Here is a 20,451-nt window from a genome sequence, read left to right as displayed (position 1 = left end):
GCAGGGCTGAAAAACTAATTTCACATTGTGGCCAAACATGGAATCAGAACTTTGTGGTCTTGTCATGTGATGCCATGGGGCCCAAATACAGACTTTTTACCAAAGACACAAATCCCCACACAATGAAACATTACACTATTGGGATTTGTGCCATTTGGTCCAGTAACATTTTGAAAGTCTAGAATAACCATACAATTAAATAATTTCATCCTCATTCAAGTTAATGGAGGGCTGAAGCAGAAGACCTTGGTAATTTCATACCGCATGAATTAAGCTGGCTTGGCTTCATTTGCCACTGAGTAACTTTCAAGGCCCCACATTAAACCCTGTATCCAGTTCTCATTACACATCCATGACAAATCTGCTCACTTTCTTTCTACATCCTGAATTAAGCTAATTTACAGCATTAGTTTATAAATTTATTTATCTAACTAATTTAATTTACTTGTTTTCTTATATGTGACCTTTATTATGTGGCTGCCTTAAAAAGGCAGCACAAAGCATGCAGTTACATATATGCTTTCATATATGTCCAAAAGGACCATGATCTTGTGTGTGCTCTATCCATTAGTACCTGCTCAATATTCACATTGACCTATAGAGGGAGAGGCAGAATACCATAGCAACTTTTATGGGAAAAAAACAGCTTGTGGTCTTTTTCAGTCATGAAGCTGATATGTGAAATTGCTGGAGCATTTACAGAATAAAGTGCCTGAGTGAAATGGGCTATTAGAAAAATGGTCTCTGCTAATGCATGCTTCTAAATTAGTATGCAAGCTGCTGACAGCAATTTTGGTTTGATTCATTGCTACTGTAATTTCTGTATGTGAAGATGGAACTGAATGGTATTTAAATATGTGGCCAGATGTATGTCTGACCAACTCCCAGTGCCTATTTATTCAGTGTGTTTTGGTGCATGTAAGCATTGTACAGCGATAAATCAGGGTACTTACTGAAGCCGCGATTCCGCTAAAAACTGAGAACCAAAAGTAACCCCTACGAACATGTACCTTGACCCTAAATCCTTTTAGCATTTTGTCCGCAGACAGTACTCTTAAATGTAGGCAGGGTTACTGTAGCCTATTTCTTTTTACCCAGTGATGCAGAGATGCAGTGATGTCTTCACTTCCTTTATCGTCCACCAAACTGGGTTGCATGCCAACATTTTCAAAAAAAAACAGGCTGGAGTGAGAGTATATCTGGATTTATTATTTGGAAAAAGCAGGTTTGTGCAATGAGTTCTTGTCAAGCAGGGGTTTAGTGCTGCTAGAGCACACTGACATGATGTGCCACCACTTTTTCTTTAAGTGAGGAAACAGAATATATGCAGTTCACATAATTCAGTCAAAATTCTCTTTTTTTAATGTTTAAAAATCCATTCATTACTAAAAACCTACATCATCTAAGAGAGACAATATTAACAGATGGTGTGGTCAGAGTTGTCATATTGAAATTCAAGGTGTGTTGATGGATTCAAATCTTCTTCTTATGATTTAAGTAACATGTAAGAAAACTTTCTACCATAAAAGTTGCTGGTACTTGCAGGAAGTCGGCACAGTGAATTCGATTTTTTCTTTCCTCAGTCTATAGCTGCTAACTGCTAACTGTTAACCCTTCATATTATAGCTATAGTTTACTAATGTATGTAAAACTTGCCATGGTATGAACAGCGGTTACAAAACCAACCACAACTCAGTCCTGAGAGAGAGTGATGGTTCTCATAGTCATGTTTATTTTGCATCTGGGTTTTTTCCAAAATATTGTTACACTTTTGAAAGTGTTAGGTATGGATATATTGGAGTCAGACAGGAAAAGGAGAAGGTCATCTGCATAAAGGCAAAGTTAATTTGGTTGGTTTATTAGGTTTATTTCTCCTGCCCTACTAGTGCCAGTCAGGCCAGCATTCTTTCTTTGTGTGATTGCAAGGGGCTCAATGTTGACATCGAAAAGTAGTGGGCTTATATTTCCTCTGAATAGAGGGAAATATTTGGGCACGGTATTATTCCTTCTGGACTGCAGCCTGCAGCCTCTGGACATCATTATCTACATCTATCCTAGTGAACGCTTTGTGAGCATCTTTGAGACTAATGTTGCTGTTTGGTGGGTAGATCACATTACTATGAAGGTGCCTACCCGAATACATCCCATTCAATTTGGACAAATATTTTTTTCTAACACATTATTTATTCTATTTCTAGACAGAAAATGCAGGAGATGTTTTTTACCTTGACATGTTTCGACTGACAGCTGCAGTCTTCCTCAGAAGCTTCATCTGAACGCTGTAAAAATACATCTCCTACATTTTTTTGTCTGATAAAAAAGAAACAGAATAAATAATCAAAACAAGAAGACAAAATGAACTTGCTTGATTTTTTTTCGCTATTGACCAGTCTACAGACTGCAGTGTTTCTGGCTTCACCTTTTAGAGCTGGATCAGTGTGATAGGTACCCCAACAGAGGGGTGACAAAAAATGGGGATGGTAGGAAAACGGTACCATCTACAACTTTTTCCAATGGAAATGGAAAAATCATTGTTCTAAAGTGTAGTGAACTGAACTGAACCAGATTGTTTGGTTGAAATGATGCCTATGTGTTATCCCCTTCATTCCAGTATCACCTTGTTGTTTTGTAGTGGTGTGTATCTGTGTACTGATATATGGCCACATACACATTACTCCACATCACATTTTCCCACTTGTCCCTCTCAGCTTTACCAGCATCTCATGAGAAATCATGTAGGAGGTTAGAGGCGTGTTGTCTGTGTCTGTAGTGACTTCAGGTCTGGTCCAGTCAGCTGTACACATCCTGTCCTTGCAGCTCTAAGATCACCAGTGTTAGCATCCGAATGAGCCAATCACTAAGCACTGCTGGAAGCTCAGTGGTCCCTTAAGAAATATGACTGTTTGCTGGTCTCCATGGAAACACACGTCTTGTTTTGCCACTTTTGCAGGAAAATGGATACTGATTTTCTCCATCGCCATCACTGTCACTGCCGCTTCGCTTGAGTCCCTACACCCTCCCACCACAAAGCGCTCCTCTCTCGTCTGCTCTCATCTCTGTTCGCTAATTTCTCCCCGGTTGCCAAAAGAAAGGGCCCCGTTCATTTACTGCTTATCTATTTAGGTCATGCCTGTGAGAACAGGAGCATACTCTGCGGCTCTCGACGGGTGAGGATCAGAGAGAGGGGCTGTGACTGCAGTGAAATTAAGCCTTTAAAAGTGATGCCGTGTCTGATATTTAGAGCAAGTAATGAACGGAGCCGCTCGCTTTCCCAGACAAGCAGCCAGGCAGCAATTATTCCAGGCAGAGGAAGTGTGCTTGGAAGGCAGAAGGGAGGGAACATTACCTCACCCGATGTGCCAACTCTGTATGTGTTTGTGGAGGCGTTGTGTGTGTGTGTGTGTGTGTGTGTGTGTGTGTGTGTGTGTGTGTGTTTGCCTGTCTGTGTGTGAAAGTGTGCGTCTGTATCTGTCAACTCTGCATGTTTGTGTGTGCTTGCCTGCGCACTGCTATCTCTTTCCTTTCCTGTGTGTGTTCCTTGGTAGTCTTAAAGAAGCAAGCAGCATCCAGGTGCTATTACTTTTTAAACCACAGGAAGGACCTTAATAACTCTCTCAGCTTCTTTTTTTTTTACTCCAGAATCCCTGGCTTCTTTTAATTACAAGCCAATTTTGGTGCTCGGCAAGCACATCTCAATGAGGATATTATCCAAATAAATGGTTCTGGGAGGTTCATAGTAATAGCAATGCAAGCGAAACTCCTTTCAGATGCATCTTTTTTACTTTCAGATTTAAAAAGAGTTGTGTAGCACCAGATGTTCAACTAGCCTGTCAAATAATCACAGCCATTACACATGCTTAATGGAGGTTTTGTCTCTACAGAATATTTTTGTGGTTATTCATTGAAATCAAAACTCAAATCATATGTATTTGTCATTTTTATTAAAGCTCTGACGGCGTTGAAACCGTTTTGTGCTTCAGTTTTCAATAAGTAGTTGAAAACATGGAACACAACAACAGCACAACAAAACAGTGAAGAGAGTATTTTTTCGAAATGGATGTCCTTCAGAAATGAAATAAAAGAGGATCAGATTTCCCTTAAATTTTCCAGTTTGATTTTTATTAGCAAATCCTTTTAAGATAAGATAATCTATCCTGAGAGAAATTCCTGTTCAGCAGCTGCTATAGGGTACGAGTGCTGATACAAATATGCAAAACAGTATAACATAAACAATGCCAAAACAGTTTAACAGTGTGGATGATAAATAAAGTAGGGTTTGTAAGTAAGACCTTTAATATAGTGTACATTCAGAGCACTAATATAGCAACAAACCACATATTGCTTTCGAAAGATATAGAGGAGAAATGGCGCCCTGAGCAGATAATTTTTAAGTCATGCTGTCTGTGTGTGCTGTAATTTGAGCTTGTCTGGCATGCGTGTCTGGTGTGCATATGTGTATCCTACTGGCTAGCTCATTACTTTGCACTGCGCTCATACGGTGATTACTGCTGATATCAGGACGTCTTTCAGATGCTTATTGCCCACCCTCAGGTTCCCCCCTGGTTAACACTGTTAACTCTGTCAGCACTGTCACTGCTGATTAGCACTGTTTATGGAGTTAGCACTATTAGATGCTAGACGCCACCTCACTTACTTCCATGCTGAGAACCATGTCCAGATGATTTATACTTATACTGACTTTTGCATATTTCCCTTAAGTTGGAAAGTTCTTGACAAGTCATTTAGCCAGTACGTTACATTTTGGTACCAACTACTGTAGAGAATTTTCAGAAAATGTATTCCAAGTAGTAGAAAAGTAGAAAAGTTTCAAGCTGTAGAGTAATAGTTACACGATCAGGACAGTCAGTACTGTTAATTACTTCTTAATATTTTGCTTAAGTGGCGCTTAAAATAGCTAACATTGACCGTCATATGTTACCAGCGAAACCCATAGACTGAATATGAAAAAAATAACGTAACAGCTCTAAGTGAAGAAAAGACATCTTAGTCACCCCTTGCAGCGTCAGTTTTTACTTACAATCTCAGGTTATACCAGATCGCTAAAGACTAAAGTAGCAAAACCCCTGAGTGCACTGAATAGGTAAGAGTGCATTTTATGTGCACTTTATTTTCTATGTATTCGACCTTTTGTTTGCTTAAGGAAGAACATGTTAGTTTTTCCTTCAAAAGTGACATAGTCACGCTTTAAAGTGCCTTCAGCAAAATATATTTATCAAATTGTGCAGACACCTCCGGGTAGATACTGCAGAGTTTTACTGTTGGAATAGCTGAACCTGTTTAACACCTTATATTGGATCTGCCTATCATTGGAACATTTGTGTGTGGATTATGGCTTCGTCCCAGATGTCTTCACATATTGTTTCACACGGGTCTTTTTCACATGCTTGCTTTACATGCATCCATGGAGGGGGAGTTTTTGGTGTTAAAGATTGACTTTAAATGAATTTATCAGGTTCTGACGTTAAAAAAAATGGACATAGGAATTTTTTTTACTTGAAGATACTGGAAAAAACTTTAGGTGAGTTGTGTTTTATAAATTTCCTTTTTAAGAGAGTAGAAGGGAAATTTGTGTTATTTGAAAGAAGAGTCAAATAAAAAGTCCTGCATGTGCTTTGATGCACAACACTGGCTGTGCTTCAGTGTGCAAGGTAGAAGTTTTTGACCATCCAGCCATGTTCAGTGTTTCTCTGACAGAGCTGAAGGCCAGCTAAGGCAGCTCTGAAGTAGTGTCTTCATGCTCTCGGTCTGCCTGCTGGCCTGCTGGTACTGGCAACAAAAAGTAACACATCTTGCAGGCATGGATCGTTGGCTGGATGACTGTGTGTGCGCCCGTGCATGTGTCTGTGTGTGCGTACATGCATGGGTAGCTAGCTGGCTGACTCTCCGGCTGGCGGTCTTGCTGTCGTTGGATTATTTGGCAGCCACCGGCTCGCTGGCATACTGGCTCTCTGGTCATCTGTGTGGGCAGGCGCGTCCTTTTTGTCCTATCCAGACCTTCCTCGTGCCCATACTGATAAACACACACACACGCTTACTCACCATGGTGGCACAGTTACAACTGTGACCTTCTCTGTCTCTTCCTCTTTTGGCACCTCTTTTGCCTCCCTCCTTCCGTCCTTCCTTCCTCTCTTCCACTGAGGTGTGATCTAAAATTAGTAATGGTGGAAGTGGGACCAGTTTAGATTACCTATATATCTGCTGCCACATGGGTATGACTGTGATGATCTCACTCAAGCAAACAGGTTACATGTAGAAAAATCCATCATCCAGTAACCTTGTTTTTGTGATAATCTTTTGCTTAACTCATGGACATGATGTCCTCATGTTTTTTAGCAGTTTAGAATCAGTGCAATGATTTGTTAGGCTGTCTGTCTGTCATCAGGCTGTAATTGTGTGTGATGTGAACACAGCACAGACTGTACCTAAGGACCTCTGGCAACTGACGTGTGATGAATCCCAACTATTGTGTGCTCCTTGCAGAATACAGCCGTGCCCACAAGGTGGAGCTATAGATTGATTTTTGATTGCACCATGTGTCACTGACAAGGTCAAAACCAGGTGGCACCTGCAGACTTCCTCTCTGAAATCTTTATCGTCACATAGAGACAAAATTCAAAATCAAAGGAAATTTGATAGATTTGTTAAAGAATTTAAAGATATATTGAATGAATCTTTTTAACTCTTGGAAACCTAGGCAGTTTGGCTTGTTTTCTTTAAAAAAAACATGGGAAGAAGGCTATAAACAATAAAAAAGAGAAATTACCCCCCAAAAATAGCAAGAAATTAGTAAAAGAAAAAAAAAGTGAAATATTTCATACCAAGTCGCACATTGTCCTTTTCCCCATGTTTTAAAAGAAATTGCAACAATTTGCTCAAAGGTTTAAATACTTGTGAAAGTGGATCTGAAAGCAGTAAAAGAAAAGTGATGTCAGTCCATGTTTCAAAGGGTTAATTTATATGGGCTACTGCCGACTGCCTTTCATATTTATAATATATCACTTTGTCCTTCACTAACACCAGCCTGGATAGAAGCCATATTTTACTGCCTCTCTTTAGATTTTTCTCTCTTTTTTTTAACTGAGAGAAATATTGGTTGGAAGCTAAATGGATATTGATTCCTGTAGCCCCACCACAGCTGTCATCTAACACTGTAGCACCCATCTCCTGTCCCCACCATCAGTGTCAGCACCCCTCACAGCTTCCTGTAGAGCAGATTACCGTGATGCCGTGCTGCATCCACCTCCACAAAAACCTCACAGACAAGCTCCTGGCGGCCCCGTCAGGCCTTGTTTTGCCCAGCACCCCTCCTCTGCATTTCACTACTCCATCATACCTTTCTCCTCCCTCACTGACCTCCACTCCCCATCCACAGTGGTTACTCACAGTCTGAGGCCAGCACGGCAGCCCTTTCATCTCTGGATTTCAGTGCTGCAGCCAGTCTACTATGCTGCGCTATGCTCTTCCTCTCACTTTGATGTCACACACACTGAAAAAACTTCCAAGACTGACTGGAATCTGGTCACTTCAGGACATTGACCAGTCGGGGCTCACCTCAAATAAGGTCAAATAAAGTCTGTTTGTCTTCATTATAGGATTTTTCAGTGAGGTTGTGTTTGTTCTTCACCCTTTTTCTTTTCTATATGACTGCCACCTGTTACCTCTCTTAACCTTATCTGTACCGCTGAGCAGTTTCATTGAGACGTCTGTATGAAGCTCAAGATTAATACAGGGCATAATAAAGAGACGGGCATGTTTAGTATGATCCCTCACAGTACCACGCTCCAGCACCAGCTGAGAAAATATTGGATGCCATGGAGGCCACTGCAGGACAAACACTCGTCATATATTAGAGGATTTTAGTTGTGCAAAGAGAGCAGCAGCCCGGAAAAGCAATATTCACTTGAAATATGTGAGGCGGCTGAGGCAGGGTGCTGTCTTTCTTCCCATAGCATAAATTGTATTGATCTATCAGCTGTATGTATATCACTAAACCAAACAGAGTCAAAGTGTCTGATTAACACCTCTGAGAGAACTCGGTGCTCACTCCAGGAAGTTTTGGAAAGAACTACTGTCTTTGTTTTTAATCACCGCTCTTAAGGGGACCTATCATGCTTTTTCTTTTTTTTTTTTTCCATATCTATAATAATGTTACAGTGTTAGATGTTAATGTCAAATGTAGCCAAATTTTCAAATTATGAGGTAAACGTATATAAAAGTAATCCCTGTTAGCAAAAGCCTCAGACTTCAAACTGTTCTTAATACTTTGTTTCCGTTTTTGTTTTTTTTTTGTTTTTTTATTTTGACTTATATCTGACGTAAGATTGTGACAAATATCTTTTGGTAATCTGCTCCAGGCACGTTACTGCTAAACAATTACACAGCGTACTATGCTGCATGTAGCTTCATGCTAACATCAGGGAGCCATGTAATCTTGGTTGCCAATGTTTTTAATTTCTCCCTGATTTCCAATCGCATCTCTACTTGAACATGTCCAATAATTTTTGAAGCTTATATTGTTTATTTTTAATGGGAGAAAATGCCACTATACACAGCCGTCCCCCTGCAGCAAGTACAATACTACATGTAGCTACATGCTAATGTCAGGGAAACATGTTATCTTAGGTGCTGATGTTGGTAATTTCTCTCCAATGTCAGATCATATTTTTACTGGAACATGTCCACTTGTGTTTTAAAACTTTTATGGATGCTTTCTAATGCAAGAAGGCACCGCTATACAGTACGCTGTCAATACCTAGCTGCATATAAGATGCTACATGTAGCAGCACGCTAACACTGATGTTGTTAATTGCTTACCGATGTTGGATCATATTCCAGCTGGAAGATGTTCGGTTGCATTTTTAAGTTTTTATTGGTGATTTTTAGTGTGAGAAGGTGGTGCTATACACAATCAATCCCTGACTGCAAGTACACTGCAACATGTAGCTCATGCTAACATCAGCAAAAAATGTAATCTTACTCACTAATGTAGTTAATTCTTCCCAATTTCAGATCATATTCCTGTTACAACATGTCCAGTTGTGTTCAAAAGCTTTAATTGGTAGTTTCTAATTTAAAAAATGACACTATAAAAAGTCATTCTCCAGCTGAAAGTACACTGCTGCATGTAGCAATAAGCTAATGTCAGAGAAACACAGAATTTTGATTGCTGATGTTAACTTTTTACGATTTTGCGTCTTATTTCTGCTGGAAAATGTCTATTTGTGTTCAGAAGCTTTAATTGAGAATTGCCAAGGTAGAGAGTGTTTCTACTTTCCATTACAGTCATTCACCTGCTGCACTGACGATGCAAAGGAACAGATACGTGAACCCCAAAACGTTGACTGATCAGAGCTGACTGGGCTCTTTTGGAAGGGGGACTTAAAAAGAAAGAGGCTAAACAGAGTGTTTCAGGCAGAGGGTGAATACAGATGTTACATCACAGACACTGTAAAGAGCATTAAGTGTTATTTAATCATTAAGTGTGTAAACATGTTCTAGTAAAACCCCAAATACAATTATAAACCTGAAACTGAGCTTGAGAGGTCCCCTGTAATTACCTCCAGTCAGTAGACAGTGTTTGTGTGTGTCAGTAATTGTTGATGGGGGTGGGTATTGGAGTGAGAAAGCAGCACAAGCAGCCAATAGCAGCATGTAGCAGGAAGGAGTGAGCAGCTCAGGTAGTCATGGAGAAACCGCAGGGAGGAGAGAGGAGTTGGCAGCCTGATCTGTGTGAGATATGATTGGAGCTTCAGATCAGGTGACAGTTCGTTGATGTAGCATGACTGTGCAGGATCTGTCTAAGGAGAATACCCGGATGGAAATTAAGAATTTATATGGCAGTGATTATGGCACCCTCTCCATCCGGTCTCATGCACGGGCTATAACCTGGTGAAATGAAATGACTGAGAAAGTGAGCCAAGGTTTGTTTGTGTTTCCCAAATAGAATTTCATATTGAAAGATGAATAAAGGGACAGATTGTCAGCTTTTGACAATATGCCACCATTGGCAGCCAGTGAAACAGACCAATCTCACTGTTGTTAACTCTTTTCACTGTATTTCCTCTGATTGCAGACAGCTATTTTCCCATACAGCAACATTTTTTCTTCTTTGCTTTGCAAGTTAACATATGGCAAATTTACCAAAAGAGATTACTTATTACCTAGTGTTGCTTTGTGAGCTACAGCTCTCAGCTGGTGGACAGCCAGTGTGTCTTCACAGTCCTCCTTTATGTGGATGGGTGTTATTTTGTTATCAACACATACCACCCATTCCTCAGATGTGCCGGATTTAATGAGAGGGAATGGGAGACAGTGTTTGCTGTGCATTTCTGTGAGGGAGGAAGTGTTTGGATACCTGCTTGTGCTAATTTCAACCCAGGTGTGTACTGCACATGTGGACAACGTGTGTGTCTCTGGTCTTAGGTGTGTTCTAGTTGATGTTAAAGGGACAGTTCACTCCAAAATTAAAAATACATATTTCATCTCTTTCCTTTTGCACAGTTTATCAATCCGCATTGTTTTGGTATGAGTTGCTGAGTGTGTAAGTTCCATAGAAATGTCTGCTTTCTCTTAAATACAATTGAATTTGATGGCATTTGATATGTGGTGCTCAGCGTGTCAAAAATGCATATAAAAACTCAACAACAATGTCTGTTTCCACAAATCATGACCCGATTACTCAAGATAATCCACAGACCTTCTTGTGAGCAGTTTCATGTAGGAGTACCCAAGTACACCTGCCAACTGTATCACCGTGCAGAAGGAAGCCTATATCTACTATCACTGAGCTAGCTAACATTACAGCTTAACCCTGAAGAACACCACTGATATTTACATTTGGTACTGTTATGAGCATGAGCCTCTTGTGCATGAGTAGATGCTTTTTTCTGTGCAGTGATGTTGTTGGCAGGCGTAGTTCGGTAGAAAGAAAATAGTTACATGAAACTGCTCAGGACAAAGTCTGTAGATTATCTCTCTTAACGTAACTGCTTAACGTTACATTCGAAGAAGGAGACAGTCTGTGCCTTCTGTCCGTACTCTCCATTCATTTGATCTGTATCTGTTCATGTTTTCTGAAGGCGTACAGATACAGATGAAATGGAACAGTACAACCAGAGATGGTGGAGGCAGTGTAGCACAGTTCAAACGAGATAGGAAATCTAAGAAATGTAAAAGAACAAAAACAAGAAATGAAAATGAAAAAAAAAAAATTACAGTAATATCTTTTGTAGTGTAATTTTTAACATAGTTACATATATAGCTTTCTTGATATTTCTCCTAGTTATTTGATTTTTTTTTTTTCTTAATGTAATTTTCAGGTTGGTTTTTGTCACCTTAATTGATCTTTTTGCAATTTGCAAGACATTTCATGTTTAGTTGCTGGTTGCCTTATTTCCTCGGGTTTTGAAAGAAATCAAATCAATTTGCTCACCTTTTTAAAGGTTTAAATACTTGTGAAAGGTGTCCGAGTGCAGCAAGAAAACTGATGGCAATCAAGGTTTCAAAGGGTTTAAGGTACCCTCTCCCCTGTCATCTTGTTTGTTGTTGTGTCAAACTTTTAACTCTCTCCTCTAGCTCCATTTATTGTCTGTTTTTATGCCATCACAAAGGACACATCGAAGTATGCAGACAGTGACTTTCACATTTAAAATGTATGTATCTATTTTGGTACATATATGGGGTATAAATGAGCCTCAAGACGGAGAGAAAATATGTGCTTTTAATTTTGAGGTGATCTATCCCTTTAACTTTTATTCTTTTAGCTTGAAAAGGCTACTCCTGTTTTCATATTTAACCTTGGAGCAGGAAAGTCAGCATGAATGAGTCATTGGGAAGTGACTCGCCGGGAAGTGGAGCAATGAAGTGCAGTTGTGTAGGTGAGGTGTGTTCAGTTTAAGTGGATGACGAGCTGGTTCAGAGTCCTACACACAGTCCTCATGTTCAACAGCTGGGCCTCAGATCTGTAGATGCTCTCATGGATCAGGGATGCGTTTTTTTTTTTTTTTCTTGCTTTAAGGAAACAATCAGCTTTCTTGAAACTTTATTTCCAGCTCTGATCCCTCTCCTCCTTATCTTTCTTTTACATCTTTAGGTCCTTTTCTCCTCAGCTTGTTAAGAGAGGCTTGTTTTGGCTGTAACAGATTGGCCCAGCCCCCTCAGCCTTCCCTGGCTGCCAGTGTCTGGGCTGCTTGTGTCGGTGTGGGTCAGTAGCTGCAGGCTGTTTGTCGACTGCGCTGGGAGACGGAGAGGGGGAGGCGTGGGGTGGGTGTCAGGAGGACAGCAGACAGTTGTTATGGGCTCTCTTCTCTAAGCTCTTCACTGCTCTTCACTTCTCCACCGGCTTTTGACGCCCTCTCTTCCTGGTCTAAATCCCCCCTCGTTGAAAACTCCCACACACTCCTCTCTGTCCTCCTTTTCCCTTTTGTTCTTTGTCCTCACTCCAATCACTCTCATTCATTGCCTTAAGCGCTCTTTATCTCCTTGTCTTTTTATTTCTCCACAGCAGCTTTGGACTGTTTTTTTTTAGTTGCCTGTGCTGCAGCCTCCACTCACTTTGTCCTTATCATCCTCATTTCTCCTGTCCCTCACTTCTTCTCATCTTTCCATCTAAGCTGACTCCTTCAGCAGTTGTTCAGTGTCACAGACAGTCCGCTCTGCAGAGCGTTGTTCAGTCAGTCAGACCATAAGTCATTTCTGTCCTAAATGCCTTAGAGTCAGTTAGAGTCAGTTGTCCCTGTAGATAGTTGTTCAGACAGACTTCAGTCAGTCCCACCCCCCCCTCCAGGCTCAGACGTTACATGGCAACAGGCCACTGACAGAAACACCAAACCCTCCACACCTCATGTTTCCAGCCCAGCAGACACACCATCTGTAGCAGTTCATAGAGTTACTGCAGTGGAGATGAAAAAGCAGTTACAAAATTGCTCTATATGTATGTGCCAGCAGATAATAGAACATAACTAACAGAACTGTAGTTAAGACATCATTTACGTTCCTTCTTGGCTGTGGAGCATCTGGCGGACTGTGGATGAGGTATTATAAATTAATAAATCTCTGTTATGTTATTGGGTTGTCCGTACGTAGGTCTGTCCGTACGTAGGTCTGTCCGTACGTAGGTCAGCAGGCCCATTCTTGTGAACGCAATATTTCAAGAAAGCCTTTAGGGATTTTCTTTAAATTTAGCTAAATCATCCACATAGAATCAAGGATGAGCTGATATGATTTCAGTGGTCAAAGGTCAAAGGTTCACCTCATCTGTCTCATTCATATGAACGAATATCTCAAGAACACCTTTAGGGTTTGGTTTTTTTTTTTCAAATCTGGCACAAACATTTGAGTGGATCTAAAGATGAACTGATTAGATTTCGGTGGTCAAAGGTCAAGGTCACGCTGAACACCATGAGGGAATTTTCTCAAATTTGACACAAACATTCATTTAGACTGAAATGTAGAATCTGAAGATGCTCTTCAGGGAGTGTCCTCAAATTTGGCACAAAGGTCCACTTTAAATCAACAGTTAATTGATTAGGATCAAGTGCTCAGAGGTCAAGGTCACTGTGTCCTCATGAAACATGTTTTTAAAAAATGAATACATTCAAATTTCACACAAATGTCTCTTAGGATATAATGATGAAATTCTAACTTTTATTTTCAATATGTTAAATGTGAACTGTGACATCTCATTGTTCTGCAAAAACACTTTTCTGTCAATAACTCGGCGTCATACCTCAGGAGCAGCATGGGAGACATTTGGTCAGATTCCTAATTGAAAGACACTAATCTTTTGTGTCTGCCTTGAAACTGTGTTGGTTATAGAGATTTTCTATGATGCCAAGGGGTAGATGTGTGTGAAGCATCCACGTTTTTACGGAACTGGATTAAAAATTGCAATAATATTATATTGTGATGTAAGTTTCATGGCAATATTGTATTGAGGGCCTCTGGTGATTCCCACACCTAATGGTTAGTTAGCGTTTTAGTATCACGGATGGTTTACAGGACTCTTGCAGGCCCAGGGACCCTGGAGCTCTTTTTGTTGTTCAAAAGTCAATCAAACAGCCACAAAGACACAGAACAACCATAAAGAGAGGAAACACAACCAGCATCACGCTGATGAAAAATTACCACAAACATGTCTGTGTGCGGGGGATGGATTATATTAATTACAAAAAAGCAGCTATGAATTGAAACTATTTCATATTAGAATATTGATGTTTGTTAATCTGCTATTTATTAAACACACTGAATAAACATTGAAACTCTTTAATGTGCTGCTTCTTATTACAGAGAATCTGGCCTTTAAATTAACACATTTTATACATTTATAAATGTACTCCTCTTCTTTACATTTGTGCCCCAGTGTAGCCCTTCATTCACCAGTTTCCAAACCTGCCCCTGACCACTAACCAGACATCATAGTGCCAAAAACACAATAATTAAATCTTCAGTCTTATCTGAATGTTTTTCACCTAATTGCCTGTGTGAAGCTCCAGCACACAGGAGGAGCATTCATTTGGCTTGTCATTGGATTTCTTTTAACCTGATTGTCCCACTGTGCCGAAAATATTTGTTTATATATAGATAATACATTCAGGGACTCAAACACATTAGTTTGATGAAATGAGGCACAAATTAGTTACACCATGTATTACTAAGTGAACCAAGCTGCGCTTGTTCGACAGTGCTCATTATTTAGTCTGTTTGGTTGAATGCTATGTAGAGATTTAGGCGCGATGCAGTGTTATAGATTTGTGTGTAGGATTAAGTGGAACACAGCTTTTAAAGATTTTCATGTAATTTCACTTGACTCGTCACTATAAAATGTTCCATTTCTCGTTTATTGTGACAAAGGACAAACAAGTCTAGGCTCAAGAGCAGATGATATGTATAATTTAAGTATGTTCAAACTAATGGTGTCCATACTAAAATCCCCACTCATCCTGTCTTAAAGGACTCTGATGGCCCCCCAAGACCAGAAGGTGTTCACCCTCCAGTGTTCTCTGCCCTGCGCCAGTCCAGAGTGGTGTCATCCACCTCCGAGGAGGAAGAGGCTCTCACAGAGAAGTTCCTCAAGATCAACTGCAAGTACATCACTGGAGACAAGGTGAGATACAGTATAAAAAGAGTATAAAAGATATAGCCATAGTAGTATGCCCCGAGTATGGGCACTTAAGTAAAAAAGGTATATCCAGATGGTCTTTTAATAAAATTAGGATGTCTATTTAGTTGAAAGACACAAATACTTAAAATTGGTGCTATGTGACCAGAGAAAATGGATGCTGTTGCTGAAGAGGTAGAAAACCTACAATACCAGCCCCCACAGAGCAACAAGCGCTCCACTGGTGGCTGACGCAATGCAAACTCGAAATCCAAAACATTTGAGGCGAGAAATATGCAGCTCAGTAACCGAAGCTTGATTTATACAAATAAATAAGTATATAGTTGATCAGCACTGCTTAGTTTTACTGTTTGAAATTTGTTGGCCTCAGTTTTCACTGTGCAGGAAGCAGCATGGTGTCCACTTCCTGTTTGCATACCCTCGCTATTTCAGCTAAACATTGCACTAAAATATATTTCTGAAAACATTTGAAAGGAGAAATAGGCAGTAGAGTAACATTTTACTGATTTATATTCAATTAGCACTGCATAGATTTACATTTTGATTGGATTTTGGTCAGAGTTTCAGAGACCGAGTTTGAGAGGGCATGTCTGTCTATTAATCAGCTGTGTGCTCTTTGTGAGGTGGCGTCATGAGTGGCTGGCAATATGAAAATGCGTAAGTACAGCCTGTAGTTGGAGCAGCAGCCCAGGAGAGCAAGCGAAACTATATGGAGGGAAGTTAAACACAGTTCATTTGTATATACTAACCACATTGTTTTAATACAAAAGTGGTTGAAAATTTGCAGAGTATCCCATTAAGAGCACTCTATACCCTCCTGGTCATGTGACAGACAGCTGTGAACTGCAGTAGACTAAAGACAAACTGTCGGCAGCAGAAAAACCCATGCCTGAAAGTGAGGGATGGAAAGAGAGAGGAAGTGGTTGTATTGATACCAAACCAAATATATTTAGCTTTACACATGTACAGTCATACAGCTGCACAGCTGCCAGCTGCAGGTACTCAACACACTTCATCTTTCAAAAGGTTTGGCTGTGCATGTGGTGCTGGATTAAAAGAAAAGTAATACACTTACATCCACTCCATATCAAAGCTGTTTTTCTTTTTCGTGGTTTGTTGTTAAGTGTTTTAAACCATCAATGTGATCACAGATCAAGTGTGTTTATTGAGGTCTAGTAATTTACTCCATTTCACTTTAATACAGGAGTAAATCAGCCAAAATATCAAGTTCACCACTTGAGCCGAGCTGAATCCAGTTGATGCACACTGCTGTCTGCAATGACCTTTTTTTGGTGGGAAAACATAGTAATGTTGTGCTCTTTCAGTTGTTAATTCTTTGCCCTTCTATGGTATTCTCAGCACCTGAGGCAGACGTAAACAAAGCAGTTTATTACTTTTTTTTCTAGACTGTTGAGTTGTTGGCACCTTATAACTTTATGCTACTATTTTTGCATCTTGTTTTCTTATTGTACTTGGCACCTTTTTTATTATTCAATATTTTTTATATTTGTTATTATTTTTTACTATTGTATTGTTCTTTTGCTGCTTGCCCTGTGCCTCATAGCTGCTGTAACACTGCAAATTTCCCCACTGTGGGACTAATAAAGGATTATCTTATTTTATCTTATCTTAGTTTGACGGAAAGTCATTACACCAATTCCTTCACAAAGGATGTCTTATAAAACCAAGGCATTCCAGTTCATCGTTGTTGTTTTTTTTTTTTTTGTTTGTTTTGTTAAATTTATTTAAGAAACCCGGAGTGAGGTGAGTACAGTGAACACTGTGGGCACTTGTGTGGGCAGATATGAATAACCCTGTAGACCAGCACATGAAGAGAAGCATCTCTCCTGCTGACTGTAGTTTAATTTCTGCTGATTATAGTTAATGTTGTTCAGATGGCCTATAACCAGGGAGTCTGCGGCGCCCTGAAGTGTTGTAAACTGAGTTATCTAAATTCAGGATCTTAAAAGGTCTTCAGTGTGCTTCAATGATGTGTTCAAATCATCTTTATCCCTGTTTATTACTTTTCTTTTTTTCAATCAAGAACCGTCTGACTCTACATGTGATTGTGCTGTTTGGCCTTAACTCTTTGGAACTTGTGCAAATTGACTTGATTTCTCTCAAAAACAAGGGGCAAGGCAATGAGCAACTTAACAGATGTGTTCCCACTCTGTTCATTGACTTTACATTGTAATGATGTCACAGATTTTTAAATCACTTTTCTAAGTGCCAAGAAATTTTGAAAAATTTGAAACCTCTGTAGATCACAAGATCATGATAGAAAGAGTCATAATTAACCTTGATTACAGTTAGAGGCTCCTGTCAACTGTTTTACAGAAGTCTCTTTTACAATGGTGGTCCACAGACAACCCCAGGAATTACTCCTAAAAACTGGATATTTGCAGGCATTTTATAGATATCCAAAACCCAATGGAAAAATCCCTTAGGCTTTTTCACGAGAGAACCAGAATGAATCTAACTTCCGCATTAGCCTACAGAAAAACATCATCCCTCGGGCACTCTATGGGGAAAATGTTATTTGGGCCACAGCGGATTGTTTTGCGGTAACGCTTTGCATGGCCACTTGGAAAACTTGCCTGCAAGGCTTTAGCTGCTCTCCTAGAGGACTGGGCGTTAGCTGCTAGCCACTTGCTCATCTCTTTGTTGAGATCCATGTGCAGCCAACTTCTGAATCATAGATACGCTCTGAATGTAGAGCTCCTTAAATAAAATTTGCAGTTTGATAGGATGATACAAAGTAACATCACTCGTGAATAAAAAAACTATAAAAAGGCCAAAAGTAAGAAAACATAGAGAAGATTTTTTTTAATTCTGATTTTTTTTTTTTTAAAAAAAGAAAAAAAAGCAGGTCAAAGATGCTCTTGAATGCCACATTTGATACTTTTTACCACTGAACACACACTTACTGGTCAAATTGTGTGCATTGTGGTCTGGTCAGGTATGAATCAGGACAGCCAGTTCAAAGGACATCATACAATGAAATTCGCACAGACTCCACCTAGCTGCCTGTCTGATTGTGTGTGTGTGTGTGTGTGTGTGTGTGTGTGTGTGTGTGTGTGTGTGTTTGTTTGTTTGTTTGTTTGTTTGTTTGTTTTTGTGTGTTCGTGTGTGCGTGCACGTGCGCCAACACAGTGCTCTGTCCAGGAAGCTGTCATGCTCTCGGACACAAACACACACAGATCCATGATATTGAACCAGTGCTGATTCACTCCCAGGTACTGCATGAAAGCTCTGAAGTGGTCGCTGCTGGCAGTCAATAACCTCTGCTTGATTTAGGACATTTGTGGTCTCAAATTGATTCGGCTTCAGTTGTTTATGTGACAGAGGTGCTTCTGAGTATCTTTTGGTGGTAGCTAAACATGCTCAGCTGTCCCTTTATGTACTCTGATGGGTCCCATTGTCCCTTACCCATCCCTCTCTTTCTCCTGCGTGGATTCAGGGTGCGGTGAGCGGGGTGTTGCTGGTGACACCCAACAACATCATGTTTGACCCTCACCGGATGGACCCACTGGTTCAGGCCCATGGGTGTGAGGAGTACGGCATCATGTGTCCTCTGGAGGAAGTGCAGTCTGCTGCCATCTGCAAGGAGATAACCGACCCCAAGATCAGAGAGGCTGTGCCCGAGTAAGAACAAACACTCATGTATACTTTGTTGTAGATGGTCAAGACTTGTATTATGACTACACATGTTGTTATTTAAAGTGTATGCAGCTATAAACACTGACTCTATTTGCTCCCACACACATTCTCATAGTTACACTTATACACTATATCTTGCCCCACAATTTAATCCTGAATGCCTTTCTCCCACCCTCACAGAAATGCAGTACCCTTGCTTTAATCAATGTCATTCTCCGCTGCACCCACGGTCAGATTGCATCAGCGACCAATTTTAAGTTTTCAGTTTAATTCTTTTCCCCCCACGAAGCAAAATAAAAAGGAAGCAGCAATTACACCAGGGTTAATGAAGTATGCCTTCACCCTCCTACGTTGTGATTGCTCACCTCTTTATGCACTAGGAAGCAGCCACTTCAGAAGAATTACTTGTGTTTCCTCCTACAGATTTGTCTGTGTTTTTCATTTTTTCCTTTGCTTCAATTGTTGTTGTTGAGGAACAAGTTATGCAAGGCGAAATATGCTGTGGTATTTTATTTCTGTTTCCTTTGGTGTTAGCAGGGTCAGAGCAGTACTGTATTTAACTGGTTGTGTGTTGCCTATGGAGCAGTTATTGTACTGGCAAATGACTGGTTTCTGATCCAGCTGTTTTCTCAGCTGTGTTCCATTGTCTGTGTCTCCGCTCTCCTTCCCTCTGCTGACCTCTCTCTTTCTCTCTCTCTTTCTCTCCCTTTGTATGAACACACTGCTGAGCAACAAGTGCCTGGAAGAGTGTGTTTCTGTGTGCTTGTTAATACAAGTGTTTCATCTTGCGACCTCATTAGAGGTTTTCTAGATACAGAAAGTTTGCATAAAAACTGTTGTGTTCCTTTGTGCAGTGAGAACTGGGTTTTCTTGTACACAAAATGAAATACTTTAGTATTTTACCACAATTGATTTATCACCCTTTAAATTTTGAAGAAAAAAAAACACATGCTATTATCCAAATATGCACAAAGTTGGCCAACTGTATTTATGCATATGGGGACATCAGCTCTGTCCATGCAGGTGAATCTTGTGCCTGGGCTTGTGCTCAGTCTCTGAACAGTTGGGATTATTGTGCTATGTGTGCTGTGGTCAAATGAAAGACAGTCCTAACTATCAAAAGAGTTAATTTAAGCAGGTCACTTTAGTTTCTGCGCTCTATTTGTTACCATTCCTGTCTTGCAAAATTGATTTTCCAAACTTTGAAACAAAAGTGCTCACAGTAAACAGACTGCATGTATGACCCAGACCACAAGATATCAAATCTCTAAATTAAAACCAGTAAGACATGATTATCTTCTAAGAAGAATAGGGCAGATCTCTCTATTTTAATACTTGATAAAGTGGGGCTAGGCAATATATCAATATTGTATCGATACTACGATATGAGACATATTGTCTTTGAATTCAAATATCAAAAGTCTTGTCCTGGTTAAGATGATGATATTTTCTGAACTTACAACTCTTTTCTAGCTGTTTTGCCATTTGCCTTTACCTACTGACTCGTTATGTCCACATTACTGATGATTAGTTACTGAGAATCAATGCCACAATATTGTTGCATTATCAATGCAGAGGTTTTTGTTCAGAAATATCATGAGATAATATTTTCTCCATAATGCCCAGCTTATGCTATAGGCATTTACAGGCTG

At 40.0% G+C, this 20,451-nt stretch overlaps 1 protein-coding gene across 9 annotated transcripts in view; it reads left to right on the top strand.

Annotated features, from left to right (window-relative positions):
* oxr1a (oxidation resistance 1a) overlaps positions 1 to 20,451 on the top strand; it is a 208,832-nt gene that overhangs the window by 164,425 nt on the left and 23,956 nt on the right. For all 9 annotated transcript variants that reach the window (XM_042489229.2, XM_088083902.1, XM_088083901.1 and 6 more), the window contains 2 exons: positions 14,972 to 15,124; positions 18,600 to 18,784. In XM_042489229.2, coding sequence (XP_042345163.1) covers positions 14,972 to 15,124; positions 18,600 to 18,784 — 338 coding nt within the window. The remainder of the gene's footprint in view (positions 1 to 14,971; positions 15,125 to 18,599; positions 18,785 to 20,451) is intronic.

This window comes from Plectropomus leopardus, chromosome 11, assembly GCF_026936395.1.
Source record: "Plectropomus leopardus strain MGB_pleo_1.0 chromosome 11, ASM2693639v1, whole genome shotgun sequence".
In the NCBI taxonomy this organism is placed as follows: Eukaryota; Metazoa; Chordata; class Actinopteri; order Perciformes; family Serranidae; genus Plectropomus; species Plectropomus leopardus.
The sequence above is the reverse complement of the archived record's forward strand: the minus strand, read 5'-3'. Positions and strand labels throughout refer to the sequence as shown.